The sequence below is a fragment of the Acanthopagrus latus genome, chromosome 15 (genome assembly GCF_904848185.1).
Source record: "Acanthopagrus latus isolate v.2019 chromosome 15, fAcaLat1.1, whole genome shotgun sequence".
Classification (NCBI taxonomy): domain Eukaryota; kingdom Metazoa; phylum Chordata; class Actinopteri; order Spariformes; family Sparidae; genus Acanthopagrus; species Acanthopagrus latus.
In genome coordinates, this window is record NC_051053.1 from 12,819,409 (window position 1) to 12,834,572 (window position 15,164).

Here is a 15,164-nt window from a genome sequence, read left to right on the forward strand (position 1 = left end):
TGAAATGGGTTGTTTCTGGTTTTCCTAAAAAATTTGCAATTCATCTGATCATTGTCATCATTTATTCTGCCTGTGGGCAACTGAATGAAACAGTGATCAGGTTGATCCAGGGGGTCGCAGTGTTGTATTCCTTATCCCAGGTCGGGTACGGGCACCGGAAGCTCCACTGTATGGAAAGAGGGAATAACGTCAAGCGACCAGAGATACCGGATATGTGATGTTTTGATTTCAAAATAAAAGATTTTGATATGAACTCTATTTGAAACTGCAGAGGTGTTTATTTCTTTATTGTTTCACTAAAAAGAGCTCCGTTAATAATGCCATACCAAAACATGAGCGAAAGCGCACGAGGGAATGTGTTTTCTTATGAAATTCGGGAAATTAAAATCTAAAAAAAGTGTAAAAAAAGGAAACCGTCTGAATATTAGACATTAACACAATATGAAAGTAGATATGATACCTCAAAATAAGTTGGATATGGATAAAATTGACTGAAATTAAACATTGCTCTTGTTTTTTCCATAATTACCTTCATACAGAATGAAAGGAGAACCAATTAAAGTTATGCAAAATGTGGAAATTAAATAATGCGTTTTTAAAAAATCACTGAATTAAATCTTTTTTCGCAGAGGGTACGGTTGGTTCGAAATTAAATGCAACGTGTATGAAATCCCACTTAATTCAGAGGAAACACGGACGAAATCCCTCTTCATAACATTTATTTTGAAATTCCACACAGGAACTGACGTGCGTCGCTTCGACCGCCTTGACGCGCTGTGGGAGAGTCACTGAGGACGGTGGGAGGAAGCCAACTTGGAAACACCGCGGAGCGAAACTCCTCTTGTTCAGCACTCAACTGGTCCGGCGGTCGGCGGCTCAGGACGCACGCAGACGGCGGCAACGCAGACCGGGTTTGTAAATGAACCTCTGCGGCCTACATTCACACCAACCGTCCGTCCCGTAAACCACCTGGAAGTTTAAACCTCGCCTCAAACTTTCGGCGGGGGGGCTCCTCAGTCTAAGTCGTTAAGTCGTTTTGTCTGGCTGGCCCGTGAACCGAAGCGTCCCTCTCCACATGTGTCTGCCTCCTTCCTGTTAGTCTCCAAAACAACCAGGTGAGCACACAGGCCGTCTGGCTCACCCCCGGGGACCTGCGCAGGTAACGGTGTTGGTTTACCTGTACGCACACGGTGACGCACGGATTCCCTTTTCGCCCAACGGCTCTTTCGCAAGCCGCCGGAGAGCAGCACCGGGCGGCCGCCGTGCAGCACGACGGTCGTGGATCTACCAGGAGCTGGGAGCGAGACCCGGCGGAGGGAGGGCAGGAGAACCCCCGCGGTGATGAACAGGAGAGGACCAGCGGTCGACACGATGTTCGCCGTCGGTGTTATCTTCCTCCAAGGTTGGTTACGAGCTACTGTACATTCTCACACACGCACCTTCTATTTGTGTCAGTTAATGTTAATGCTTTAAAGCAAGAAAAACATCAGAATAACAGGGGCTCATTGACGCGGACCCCGACATTGACCTCCATGCTTTTTTCTAAAGGATTTGCTGCTGCTGCTGGTTCAAGTTAGTTCAATGCGCTGGCTGCCTGAGAGACTCAGCAGACACACTGCTGAGAGTGAAAGTCATGGGTCCAGCTACTTGAGCTCATGTATTTCTTCGGGGAACGTTTTTTCTGTTAAGTTAAGATGTAAAGAGTTTAGACTACATTTTGTTTTGGGGGTCAGTGGAGGCAATGGGGGGCCTCCCCCTCCCCCACTGAGCTCAGTTTGGGGGGGGAAAAAACAACAACTGCAACTGCCTTTTTAAAATGGCTAGAAAAGGAGAAGAGTTTAAATGCTCAATGGAAAAAGAAATAGCTGTGCGTATAGGACTCAACAACATATCTGTTTGCACATTACACTGGTTACACAGTAATTAGATATCTCATCTGGAGCAGGGGAGCAAAAGTATGATGGCTGTTTTTTTTCAGCTATCACTGGAGGCAGCCTCGCCGTGTCATTATGTATTCCCCGGAGTATACTTCCATCTCCACACAACACATTGGATACGCCATTTCTGATTATCATATTCATAACTCTGTTTGCGTGTTTGAACTGCCTCTCTGAGCCCCACAGCTTGGCATGCTTTCACGGGCGCCATTCGTATGCACGGGTGGAGAGCTGCCCAAAAAGAGGGGCGCTCGGAAAATATCAACTTGAACATGACTCAACGCCATCACACATTGTTCGAAGCCTCAAAGTTCATAACCCCGGCTGCAGACGGAGAAGAAAAGCCACGAAAGGATCTTTCCTAGTTTGTGCAAGGAATGCTCTCATCCTGCCAAGGATCGGGCTCATTAACTCACTGCTCATCATGTCAAAACTGAGTCGGTTTTATCTGATCCCCACATGTAGACTGAAACGTAGACGACACACAGATTGTGTTTGCCAGCGTCTTCAACACAGCCCCAATAGTTGGAGTGGCTGAAAAAAAAATTCCTTTAAGTTGAAGTGTGTGTCGCCCCCCTCCAGTCCCCCTCATGGTGCCCACTTTGGGATGAATGTGTCCTCTGTGCGCAGGCAGCAGGGGAGACGGAGACTGCTATGGGTTTGTGTTTATAAGATTCATGAATACAGCCAAGGCAGGTACTGTCATGACAGCCTCGCGTTGTAGAAAAATCCCGTTTTTTTTATAAGTGCTCTCTGAATGTATCAGAGGACTGCAAAAGGGCCAGAAATGGCGGCGGTAAAAACATCTTTATAGTGGCTTTTTATTCCCACACCAAACACACCATGTTTCTGGAGGGTTTGTCTGATCTGCAGGATCTGGGCGCCGCTTTCAAATATTTACCCAGATTTTTTAAATTTATTTTTAGTTTACAGTAATCACTCTGTTTTCCCGTTCCACTCTTTGCCTTTCTGTATCTGGATCTGGTTTCTATTTGTGGCTGACCAGCTCCTGACACAGCTCTCAGAGTACATGGAAGCCACTTATGGAGATGATGTCCATAATGTTAATGCAGCAGCTCTACGCCCATCCGCCTACCTACTCCTTTCACTCTTCCTCCCCCTCTACTTCTTCTGGTGTGTTTTTCATTCTCCCCTCCCTCTCGGCTTCATCAAGGCAATCTCATTGCTGCAGTATTTATGTGAAAAAATATGTGACTGGGCTTATTGCCGACAATCTGAGATAGATGTGAGATGTTTAAGTAACATCCTCACACACTCGTGTCTTCTCGGGCCCTCCTTTTTGATCTGTCTGTGCAGCTGGAGAAGATCTGCACGTCAGCTCTCCTGCCGCATTAATGATTTGGATGCCTGTGCAAAAAATGATATTCACCTCCTGGCCACATTTCTTGATACAGTTCTCCAGTAGGTCCAGCCTTACTTTATTGACTTTGTGTATCTTCTCCCTGTCTTCTATACCTCACTGTAAAACAAGATACCCTAACTGAATTGCAGGAGCAGCAAACCACAGCTAAATTATTGGGCTTATGTAATTGATTTGTTGTTCGCTCGCCTTTCAGATGGTGTTTTGCCCAGAAGGATAACAGCTATAGGAAGTCAGTGTTGTGCAGAAGCTCTCCTGTATTCAGGAATCGACCAGTGTTTTACAAAGGGGTGGTTCCACTGCTTTTATCAGGAGGTCCCTTAAATCTGCAGCATTTGTGCCGTTTGAGCTCGGGGTCTGCAGAGATCCCATTTGGCTTTTTAACAGGATGTTTTGTCGACGTACCCACCTGCTGCAGCTCTGTTTAAAAACCCATATACTTGGCTCGTATTAACCCGACTGTGGCCCTAGGCTATTTGGCTGCACACTGGTCCTCATTCTTTGAATACTCTGATTCAGAGGGGATGAAAGGATGCCTAAATAAATACAGGAATATGTCATGATGAGTGGAATATGTCTGTTTACTATCAGCGGATTATTCTACAGTGAACAAACAGTCAAATGAAATTGTACCGTTGGAATTTATTTACACTCATTTGACTGGATTACAGCACAGTGCTCAGCATGAGATTGTTATCTTTCGTGCACAGCTGCTGATGTTGATCTCAACACGTAACTCAGTGTTTTTGATGTGTTGCCTGTTGTCTTGTTTTTTTCCACCACAAAGATTTATTCTGATGTCTTATTCGTGCTTTGTGCTGCAGGAATTGAATATGAACATCTAGTACAATCCACCACAAGTGTCCTGCAACGTGCTGTATCCCGCTTTGTTAATCCTCTATGTTTTGTTGTTGTTGAGGCAGTGTTAGGCAGTGATGTGTAGCTTTAGTATTCCACAAGTGTAGTTTATGTAATTGCTAGGTACAGTACTTGCCATTGAATTTAAGGTCATATCATGAATTCTGCAGTCTTTACAACATTACTCATCTACTGACAAATACTTACATATATTATATCTATACTTACCTGTTCACAGATTTAGCATTAAACCTTAAAATACTTACTGTAGAATATGTTGTCACTAATATTGTGAGTTAAATTTTTGTTTTTCTTCTCTGTTTAGAAATACTCTTAAAGATGAGATTTGTGCAGCCCTGTTGAGGAGAAATAAAAGAAAACTGAGCCCAGAAGAACTGTCTCAATTTTTTTTTAAACTTGACAGACCTTGAATTTATACAAGCTGAAATAATTTTTATTATTTTCCACGGCTGTTTCAAGGATAGTCAAAGCTATCAGAGCATGACAACAGACGAAGCATTGAGCAGAAAAACTGATGAATAGACTTGAATAATAAGATCTGGTTCCCAGTGTGTTTGTGCACATCTAAGAGTGCGACTGGTAGTGCGAGTTTCATGACTGGGGGAGGATTTCTCAAGGTCTTCCATGGCTCTTGTTTCTGGTCATTTATCAGACTATGTTTATTCGGGTTTATGAAGCCTATTGAACTTGAGAGCCCTCTTTTTCACCCAACTGGTATGTGCAGTTTGCATTCACTCCATTATAGAGGGCTCCTCTCCCAGGGGAGGGTCTTGTTGCACTCACTCAGAGGTCACAATCATGGCTACCTAAGAGCTCTGATTTGAAGTCCTCCTCGGTTCTAAATTTGCGTGCCCGTGTCTCCTCTCCTCTCTGTCCTCCAGACCATGACCAAATGGTCTGCCATCTTGATGTTGAACCTGGTGAGGTGATTTTTGGACGAGTAAAGGGGCCTGGAGAAAAGATGAATGTCTGGATAAATTGTCATGAATGTGCGTACTTCCTGCACCCTCAAATTTAAAGAAAACAAGGTTTGACTGAGCGAAAATGTCCCATTTGGCTGATGCATGTAACGGCAATATCTTTATCCACCCCCTGTGTTTTCTTTGATGTTGAAAAAGTAGAGGAAGCAAAGTTACATATCAAGAGCCATCCTTTGTATTACTTGAATTGTCATCACTAAGATTTTTTCTTCTTTCTTTTGCTTCAAATAAATTGAGTGAGCAAAAGGGAAAAACATGCTTCATATTAGCTTTTATTTGAGTTTTAGTTTCTTGCTAGAAAAACAATAAATAAATTAAAACAAAACCTCTATCCGCCAGAGGAAAAGATTCTTGAAGGAAATAGAAGGATGTTTTGCCTGCTAACATTTTCCAGGGCGTGATGCTAAATTGATGTTTGGTATGTGTGTTTGGAAAGTGTACCTGCTGAGAATCTCGCTGTCACCGATAAAGCCAAATAAACACAAGACCAAGCTACTCCCTTTAAATAATGATCTTTGTACCTAATGACCCATGGGCTTGGGCTGCTGTGTGTATGTGTGTGTGATGGCATACATGTGCTTTGGCTCATGTGTTTGTGGTTCTGCTGGCTCTGCTGTTGGCCCCCGTGGTTGTGATTGGAGTCTGGCCTTGCGGATCTGTCTCTGTTTCCTTCTTTCCTGTCGTAGTTGGTCCATTGCCCCTTGTGGTTGCCAGTCTTGTCTGGAGGGATCTCTGTTGTTTATTGACTTGGTGCCTGCCTGCACAGCTCTGTCTCCTGTCTGGGCTGCAGGAGTGGTTAACGTTCACCCTAACCCACCACTCCTGCAGGCTTCTTCGTATTATGCTCAGCAAAGTTTTTTTTTTTTTTGTTGCTCTATGGTGTTTCCAATTACTTCCTGCCATGCTTCAGTGGGAGAGTATGCAAGAGGAGTTTTGTGATTTACGCTGGATTAAGTCCTAAAAGGCAATTTTATTTATTTAAAAACACAAATGATCTAAAACTAAATATTTATCCTTAGAATTAATGTTTTAAGATGGTTAATAATTCAAACAACAGTAGTGGTAAGTAGGGTTGCAAATACTTATTGATTGGTCAATTACAAATTTAATTGGCAACTATTTTGGTAATCTGAATTTTTTTTTAGCATAATGCCAAACACAAACCCATTTTCTGGTTCTCAAATGAGAGGATTTGATGCTTCACTTTGTCATTCAGCACAGTAAACTTAATATCTTGCGGGTTATTATTGTTTCTCGGACAACATAAGACATTTAAAGACGTCTCCTTTGTTTATGACAAAAAATACAGCAGACAGTTTTTACTGCTTTCTTATATTTTATAGATAAAACAAATGATTTAATTAATTTTGAAGGCTTGGTCCATAGTGTCATAAGCTCAGCCCACCTCCATTCCTAGCATACATTTATTGATTTACAATAGAAAGACCCAAACTTAAGGAGAAGCAAGGACAGTCAAACTTGATCTGAAAAGATTCAGGAAGAATGAAACCCGCTCCAAAATGCTGTCAGTTACAGCGGATTCTAATAGAGCTAATACAACAGCACTTGTAATTAAAGCTCAGCCGTGTCAGACAGTATAGCTGTGAATTTCTCTCAGCCTTGTTCATCTTTCGTCACAGAACAAATATTTCCTCCCGCAATGATTATGAAGTGACACATTATCAGAAATGCTAGCAAGTCCATTGAGATCAACGCGAGTATTAAACATGTTTACACAGAGACCTGAGATGCTCAGTAATATAGTCCAATTACATAGAATATTATTAGGTAATTGCAGCCTGGATTACTTTTCAGAGTTGTAAAATCCTTCCTAATAATATTTCAAATGTGCTGCTGTGATCTCTGTTTGGATAAACCTTTAAACTCAAGGATCGCTGACTGAATGAATTTAATTAAACTCACACCTATATATATTAAAGAGGCTACACTACCATACTGTAATCAGTGTAGTATTTTCTGTCTAACATCCATTGTATCTCTTCTGGTAGATAGGGTTCCAGTGTCTCATGCTGCATATTGCTAAATCTCCCAGCCCTAGACCCTGGTTGGGTCTTGGTCTCTAGTAACCAGATTCTAGTTTGAACTATAAATCTAGTCAAGTATAGTCAAGTACATTTGGCTGTTCTTGCCTTATTTGGTTGCAGGGAACCTTCAGTAATGTGCCATTATTGTTCTCTTATCAGATGCACTTGCTGACATTTGCTGACCATCTTAAGCCGCAGCCCTGTCTAATCTGCTGCTGATAGTTAACTGACTTGGTATTAGTGATAACCTATGGTTTCATGTTCCCCTTTAAATGATAAATACAGATGTTTTTACTGGTTTGACACTCTGCAGATATCACCCACCCCAAAAGTCGTAAATTCTTACAACAACTTTCCCCCTGCAGGGCAGGTGTGAGGCCCTGGTGAGGGGAGGCTTGCCTTCAGAGTGAAACGAAATCCCTGTTTTGTTCCCTCGTTGGTGCCAAAGCATTCAAATGCATCTGATCGAAACGTGCAGGAATGCCTAATTTGGCTTCAGCCGGTTTGAAGGGGAAGGGGGGTAGAAAGGAGGGCAGGAGAGGAGAAAGGCGTCTGGCATGCCATTGCATAATCTCGGCAGCCATTAACTCATTGTGTCCCGAGGCTGAATGAACTCATCATAGCAACGGGCCACAGGCAGAGTGACATCGGGCAGCTCTCAATCAGCCCGCAGCTCCTCCCCGCCACACCAGCAGATTTAAACAGGCTGAAAAGGCCACTGGTGTTTAATGGGAATGGCCTTCAGCTGTGTTTGATCTTGTAATGAATGGGGTCAGCTGGCTACAACTGACCCTGCAGAGAGCCCAGTTGTTGTTTGGAGAGAAAGTATTTATCTTAAGTAGCGTGCACATCTTCGTATCTGTGCTGATTTGCTGCTTCACCTGGCTTGCATGTTCTCTGCCCTGTTTTTGTTTCTCCTCATTATGCTGTGTCTTGTTTTTTTCCGCTGTGGGTTACAGTTTTGCTCAGAGGCGGCATGAAGGGCCAGATCTGTCTCCATGGCAGCCTGCACAGTGTTAACCTCCTGGTCCTGGTACCTGACTAAACGTACAGAGCTGGGATTCACGATGGAGCCAGCCATAATGTATGACTGGTGGCTTTATCAGCTCTTGGCACGGGGTGCATGTGAATGTTGTTGAGCTTCCCAGTTCCTTTGAATCCACACTCATGCATTTTGGATGTGAACCAAGTGCCATACTGCTGTTCTCTCAGGCTTTGGAGGAGAAGCACAGTTGTATCTTTTCAGTTCACACAATAATCCTTGAGAGGGTTTTCATTGAAATCGTCCATGAAATTATATGTAGAGATGAAGAAGATAAGTGTTCAGCACATTGCCCCAAACAATTCATTGATGTGACTGACACACAGCATGACTGATACCTCCTGTATGATGAATCTTGATCAGCTAGAAGAGCGTGTGTTTGTGTGAGCTGAAAATTTTTTACGGAGACCCTATTATTATCCATCACATCCTAGTGTATCAGAATTGGCTCTTCAGTCACATTGAGTTTAAAATTGAACCATTTTCTTTTTTCATCATCCCCTGTCTTTGCTGCAGTTAACCACCTCCCTATCCATAGCTTCACTTTCTTAAAAGTAGAAATCCACTCTTTGCCATGGTCTGTTCACTTGGTGTTCTTTGTTATGCTTTCCACAGTGGACATAGTCTTGCTAACTGAACTGGTCAAACTCTTTGCGCTTACAACTGTAGTGCCATCTGAAGTTGATCTGAACTATCATGTTGGCTTATATGGCCTTGTGGAATAGCTTCTTTCTCAGTCAGGTCATTGCCTTTGTTTTCATTTTTGACCTTCAACCAGTGCTCTGGCTTAACTCAATATAATTTCTTGTGGTTGGAGTTAGCCCAATAATACTCTGTCTCCCTGTGCCTTTTTTGTTTCTCATATGTTCAGCACAAAAGGTTCTGGTAAATTTGTATTTACAGTGAGATCTTGGCAGTCTTTCTCTGAGCTCACATGACTTTCTGTGGACGCTTTCATTTTGTGTATTGCGGTAAGAAGTTTGCACAAAATTGCAACATATTTGATAGTATTGTTAGTTTTAGTAGAATGGAGATATCTTAACTGTAAAGATGTATTGAAGGATGTTTTTAGAAAATTAGAAGGCTAAATAACCAAATGAACCCAGGGCTATAACAGCTCCTGTTTTCTGCTTATTTTAGTAGACAAACACTTCATTGGCCCAGAAGCTAACTGATTAATTTGTTCACTCGTTTCTGTTCTCTGGTCACATTAAGCCAGGATTAAACCCCTGCACTTTGCAGTTTTTATGCTTTTTGAGTATGTGATGTGTTCTTGTTGACAGTGTGAACATGTTCAAAAGTTGAGTAATCTCTGATCATTTCAGTGAGGAAAAAATGTACTGTCATGGACAAATGGAAGAAATTCTGGTCAAATATAATCTGTGTACATTGAGCTCAAAACTGATTAATGGAGACAGCTGATGCATTCACCAGTCCTTTTCTCTCTGTTCTGCTCTCTGTACATTACCCCTGCAGTAAGCAGTCAACAAGGTTGCAAGACACTAATTACAGTACATTAGACCCAATAGTGGAGTGTGGTACCTTTGTGGCTCGCTGCTGTAGACAGATTGAGAGAGAGTGAAGATAAATCCACCTTTAAAACAATAAACTCTGATCTCTCCTCCCGCCTGTAAATGGCTCACAATCAGAGCAGAATCCGGTGTGACTGCGGGTGTTTATCCCCAGCGCTGCATCCCGACCTGGCTCTGCCCTTCCTCTGTCCAAAGAAAAAGCCACTTCATGTTTGGTTTGAACTCAGGGAAATTATGTTCACTGGATATTATGACCGGAGACCTTTTAAATGTGTTGGACTTAAAACAGATTTTTTGCTTAAAAACAGTAATTATGGTGAATAATGGAAACCCTGCCTCTGTTTTTTCATTTTCTACAGAATTGTACATCTGTCTCCATTTGCCCTGTAATCAGCCTCTAACAGCGAAGCCGACTGTTCAATAGATTTATTTATTGGCTACATTTCACCTAGTGAAACCTCTGCTGACCCAAGGTCTGTTAGCCAGCCATGCTTGACAATTATACATCTCGTCTCCTGCAGCCAGTGCGCTCAGCAGCATTAGCACATTATGGCCAGCATTGTTCTGTATTAGTAGACAGTAATTACCACAGAATAGAAGGAAGCTCATTACACTTCCAGCATCGTTATTTTCTGTGGTTTTAATTATGTTAAACAACCTCACCAGCGTCCTTGGCTTCATCGTGTTCCCTCTTTGCTGCGGCTGTTCTCGCGCTCTGCTTCACTTTCCTTTGCTCCTTTTCACTTTGTTCGTTCCAATTTCCAAAACTATGCCAACTACTGACTCCCCTTTAAACCCCCCGTCCTCCTTTCTTGCTGTCCTCTATGTGAACCTCCCCTTGAGTCTACATTAAGCCAGACTTCAGTGTTTTTTTAATCAGTTCTGACAGAGGGATGGCACAGCAAGCAGACTGAATAGGTCTGCTGCACTAGTAATTTTTTGGTAAAACGGCACTTCTTTCCTCAGAGTTTGAGAAGCGATGCTCCTCATGGGAAGAACGGAGATGAAATGATGAACAGCTGTGTAAAATTCTGCTGTCAGGGAGTTGATTCACCCACAGAAGAAATTGTCTTTCTTTCTCTGGTACAAATTAGTTAATGTCTTATGGCTAACTGTCACGTCAAGGGTACATCTGTCTGTTGATGTGTTTGGTGAGTTGTTTTCACCAGCGCAACAAAAGGTCACAGGTTAGCCCCGCAACATCTGCTGCAGGAAGGTGCTTCCTGTTTGTCTTGCATTATTCCCTCCATCCTTCCTGCTGCTGCTTTCATTGGGGAGTCTTATATGAAGTATGGGGCTTCGCTCTGTATTTAATTACAACTTTTTGCGATCTGTGTGTTGTACCATGATACTTGACCAGTGTGGATGCTTAAAGTATTAAAAATGTTTTTTTCTGGATTTCCATGGAGGATTTTAGTGCTGCATGGTCTAAAAGCTGTTTTGAAAAGGATTTTCCACTCTGCCAAGAATAAAAGTCTTGAGGGGCAAACTTGTTTGTATTTTTATTTTTTTTTACATGAAAATAGCTGTAGTACAAACATGCTGAATTTTCTACATTTGCAGGAAGACACCAACCATTAAATTCTAAATGTGGGTAAAGGTTTTCCATGAATAAATCATCAGAAGGTCACTTCTTGAGTTTATAACACCTGAATGGAGGATTTTGTAGCTACGGTTAACCACTAGTGTCATTTTTACATATTCATACACTTGAATATTTGCAGTATTTTGACAGTTATTTAATGATAAATGTATCAATGGTTTTGTTTATAAAATTTCAGATAGTGAGAGAGGCCCTGTTACAGTTTTCCATATCCTAAAGGGGTATCATCAAATTTCTTTTTTTGTTTTATTGCAGAGCTCTGCTAACCAAATGCTTAAATGGCCTTACAGACCTGCAGTGACAGATTGTATAGATGCACTGATTATTGTAGCCAGTGTAACTGATTGCTGGCAGGTATAACTGTAGTTTGTCAGACCTTTGTGGTTGAAATGAAAAGTTCATTCCAGTCATTGCTATCAGCATCAGCTATTACTGGCCTCAGTCAACAATATCAGTACTTTCCCTCAAAACCCCCTCATTGGTCAATCTCCACAGAGGACAAACACACCACATAATACACACCACTACAATAGGCTGCTCTGTGCAGGTGCAGCCAGCCAGCAGCCTTGTTGATTGGGGAGCACAGGACAGTGTTTCCTGTCCTTATCTGCTGAGGTGACGACAGATAGAAATGCCCGTGTTGTGTCTGTCTGACAATTGACAATGGTCCCCTGGCTCCCCCCTCCTGCCCCAGTGAGCAGAGGAAGTTTTGTTGTGGTTGTTTCCTCCTGGCGTTACGTCAGAGCGGATGAGGATCTCCGCAGTGTCCTCCCTGTTCCACCCTAGAGCTTTCACCACGGCTTTGTGTCCTGGTCCAGGTTAAGACCCAGACAGAGGGCCATGGTCCTGTCTTTCCTCACCCTGAACCATGTGGCCGGGGGTCTCGGCTCTCTTTGCGTGTGTGGTCAGGATGGAGGGCATTGACTGCCATCTCCCTGAGGGGTCTCGACAACAGCCGTAGCAGGAGAAGGTTGGCGGCTGGTTGGCTGCTGACTTCCTGTGGTGCAGATGGGGGGCTCCCGTGCTGCTGAACACACGGGGCTTTCACTGCCTCTGGAATTTAGAAAATATGTATACGCAGACTGACGCCACGCAGCTATTTTATTTATGTCATATGTTAGTGTGGTATACAAATGAGGATTGTGCACCTGTGGGCACATATCTGTTTATATATTTGTTTTTTAACGTTGAGTGCTTTATTTGTCCTGGTATGTGTTATGAATGTGATCCGCATTTCTTATGCAGACAATGATATTATCATTATTTTGAACATTTTCTGTAAGTATAATGTATAATTTTAGAGATCAAAGGTACTTTGTTCATATCTGATTAGTTTTCTCCTTGATTTTCTAACCTTTATGTAATTTTCCGTCAAACCTGTAACAATTTTAAAAAAATAAATTTAAGCAGTACAGTTTTCTCATCCATGTCAGACTTTTTATACCTAATCCATGTCCATGCTTAAAAAGTAACCCCTCGGAGTCCTTCTCCTGTGCATAATTGCCACATTCTTTGTGGCGTTAATTCACCTCTGTTTGGGAAATTCCGTGCTAAAGAACACAAAGCATTGTCAAAATGATGAAAAATATAGAGTGTGAACTGAACACAACGAAACAATGGAGCATTATTTAAAGCAATCACCACACGATGCACATCCCAAGTATGTACTATTGTTGATGGACCTTGTATGACACAAAACAATGAAGCAGACCTGATGTTTCTTTTTCGTGTATAATGGGTTGCTATGGGACTGAACATCCATGGATTTGTAATCTCAAATTTTTTATTCATTGTTCTCTCTCTGTACGCATGACTGCTGATGCTCATCCACATTCTCATCACTGCTGCATGAGAAAATGCAAAGCCTGTGATGCTGTCTGTAACAGACGAGAAGATGATTTGCACAAAAAAATCCAATGTACACTTATTGAAATAAGAAAAAGTATTATAAAGTGATTTTTAGACATACTTGGCAGACAACTCTGTCTTTTGATAAAAAACTGTCAGTCGTTATTGAGAAATGGAGCCGTGTATTTCTCCCAGTTGCGTTTTTGCGCCATGACTTCACTGGGGCTCTTTCATCTCAGTGCGGATGGTTTCCAGGCAGACATCTCACTCTGCCTTTGTGTGCGCCCTCCCCTCCTGTCATTTGGGAGGAAGCAAAGAAAAGGTTGCAGTGAAAGCTACACCCCTGCCTTTGCTACAACCTCACAGGTCCTTCTTAAAATGAGGTCAGATGACACACGAGCCCTGGGTGCACCTCTTGCTCTGTTGCTTCCTCACTCTCCTTTTCTATTCCTCCATCGCACACACTCACATTGACGGTGGTGTGCTTTGAAGGGAGAAAACTACTACTCTCTGGCAAGAGCCATCACGCTGTGATGCAGAAAGGGTAGAGAAATACTTGTGACTGCTGTCAAAAAAAGGCATGTTTGTTTTTTTGTGTGTTGAGTGACAGTCAAGTCAAACAGACGAAAAAAATCTGTCAAATCATAGCTGACATGTTTCCCTGTGTTGTCTTCCTTTTTGGATATTGATCAAGTAAAAATGTCACGACCAGAGATTATCATTAACAGTGATTGACTCTACACCTTGAGGGAGAAGCGACCACACCTTTTCACTTGTAGTTAGAAAAGCTGCTACACTTTTATTTGATTCTCTAAATTGTAAAAACCAAGAACATCACTGTATCCTGATGAAACGGCAGTTGTCTTTGTATCCAGTCCGCTTATTAGAAAAGTGTTCAGATTTTCATCCAGCCGGGGCCAAACTTGACAACACCTCGCAGAAAAGAGGCTAGTCATGAATTAAACAGGCACTACTATTCATAGACACCCGCACAAATGTTTCTCATCTCCTACAAGAGAAAGAGTTGGATGTCCTGCAGCTTTTCCTCCGCCCCTCCTTCTTTGTTTGATCTTTTCTTTTGGCACTGTAACTCTTTTTAAAAGTCTGTGGCTGTTCAAAAGGCATTATACATGAGCGAGTTCTCCCAGTGCAGGGAAATGGTGAGAGACGTTCACAGAATATACTGAGTGTATTTAAGCCAGACAACGGGGCCCGAGCCTCCCAGAGCTGTTGGCCCCTGCTCCCCATTTCCTTCAGTAAACACTCGTATTCGCACACTCACACCCATGTTAGTTGTGTTTTCAGAAATGTGTTACTTTGAGGTTGCCGGTTGGGATTCTCTCATGTCTGTGCATTTCCTCCTGTCAGTACTTTGTGCTGAATTTCTGGCAAATGGTTGGTTTACTTTGGAAATTTGGCTATATATTACATAAATGTTTGTGGAAGGAAGGAAAAGTGCACTTGGGCTTTTGTTTTTTATGCTCAGCGAGACCACATTTGGCTCACCGTGAACAGCTATAAAAAGCCCCAGGCAGCGTTGTCATAAAATGTAAGATTCATGTCTTAATTATTTTCCTTTTTGATGCAAGTTCCAAAATATTGGGAAGCAGATAAAAGAAAAGGCAGTAACTCAGAGACAGGATTGTTACTTTTTACATGTCAGAAGATTCAAGTCAGGAGAGGAAGCTTTTTATAATCCCCAAATTAACTACAAAAATTACCAATCTTGAGTATGATCCTCTGACTTTTTTGAATCAGGCTGCAGACAGCATATCAAAGAAGCTTTTCCAGGTCTTGTGCTTCTGGTTAGTCCTTAAAATTGGACAGTGGTTTACTTCTACTAATCTTGTAATTAAGACTTTAATTTCAGGCCAGACTGTGGGTAATTTGGGCAGCTGGAGGATATCAGACCAAGAG

The 15,164-nt window shown here is 42.3% G+C and overlaps 1 protein-coding gene across 1 annotated transcript in view; it reads left to right on the top strand.

The window, feature by feature from the left end:
- Positions 1-633: 633 nt before the first annotated feature.
- Positions 634-15,164, top strand: part of ptk7b (protein tyrosine kinase 7b) — a 75,431-nt gene continuing 60,900 nt past the window's right edge. The window contains exon 1 of the mRNA XM_037123740.1: positions 634-1,402. Within this exon, the coding sequence (XP_036979635.1) occupies positions 1,342-1,402 (61 nt within the window). The 5' untranslated portion in view covers positions 634-1,341. The remainder of the gene's footprint in view (positions 1,403-15,164) is intronic.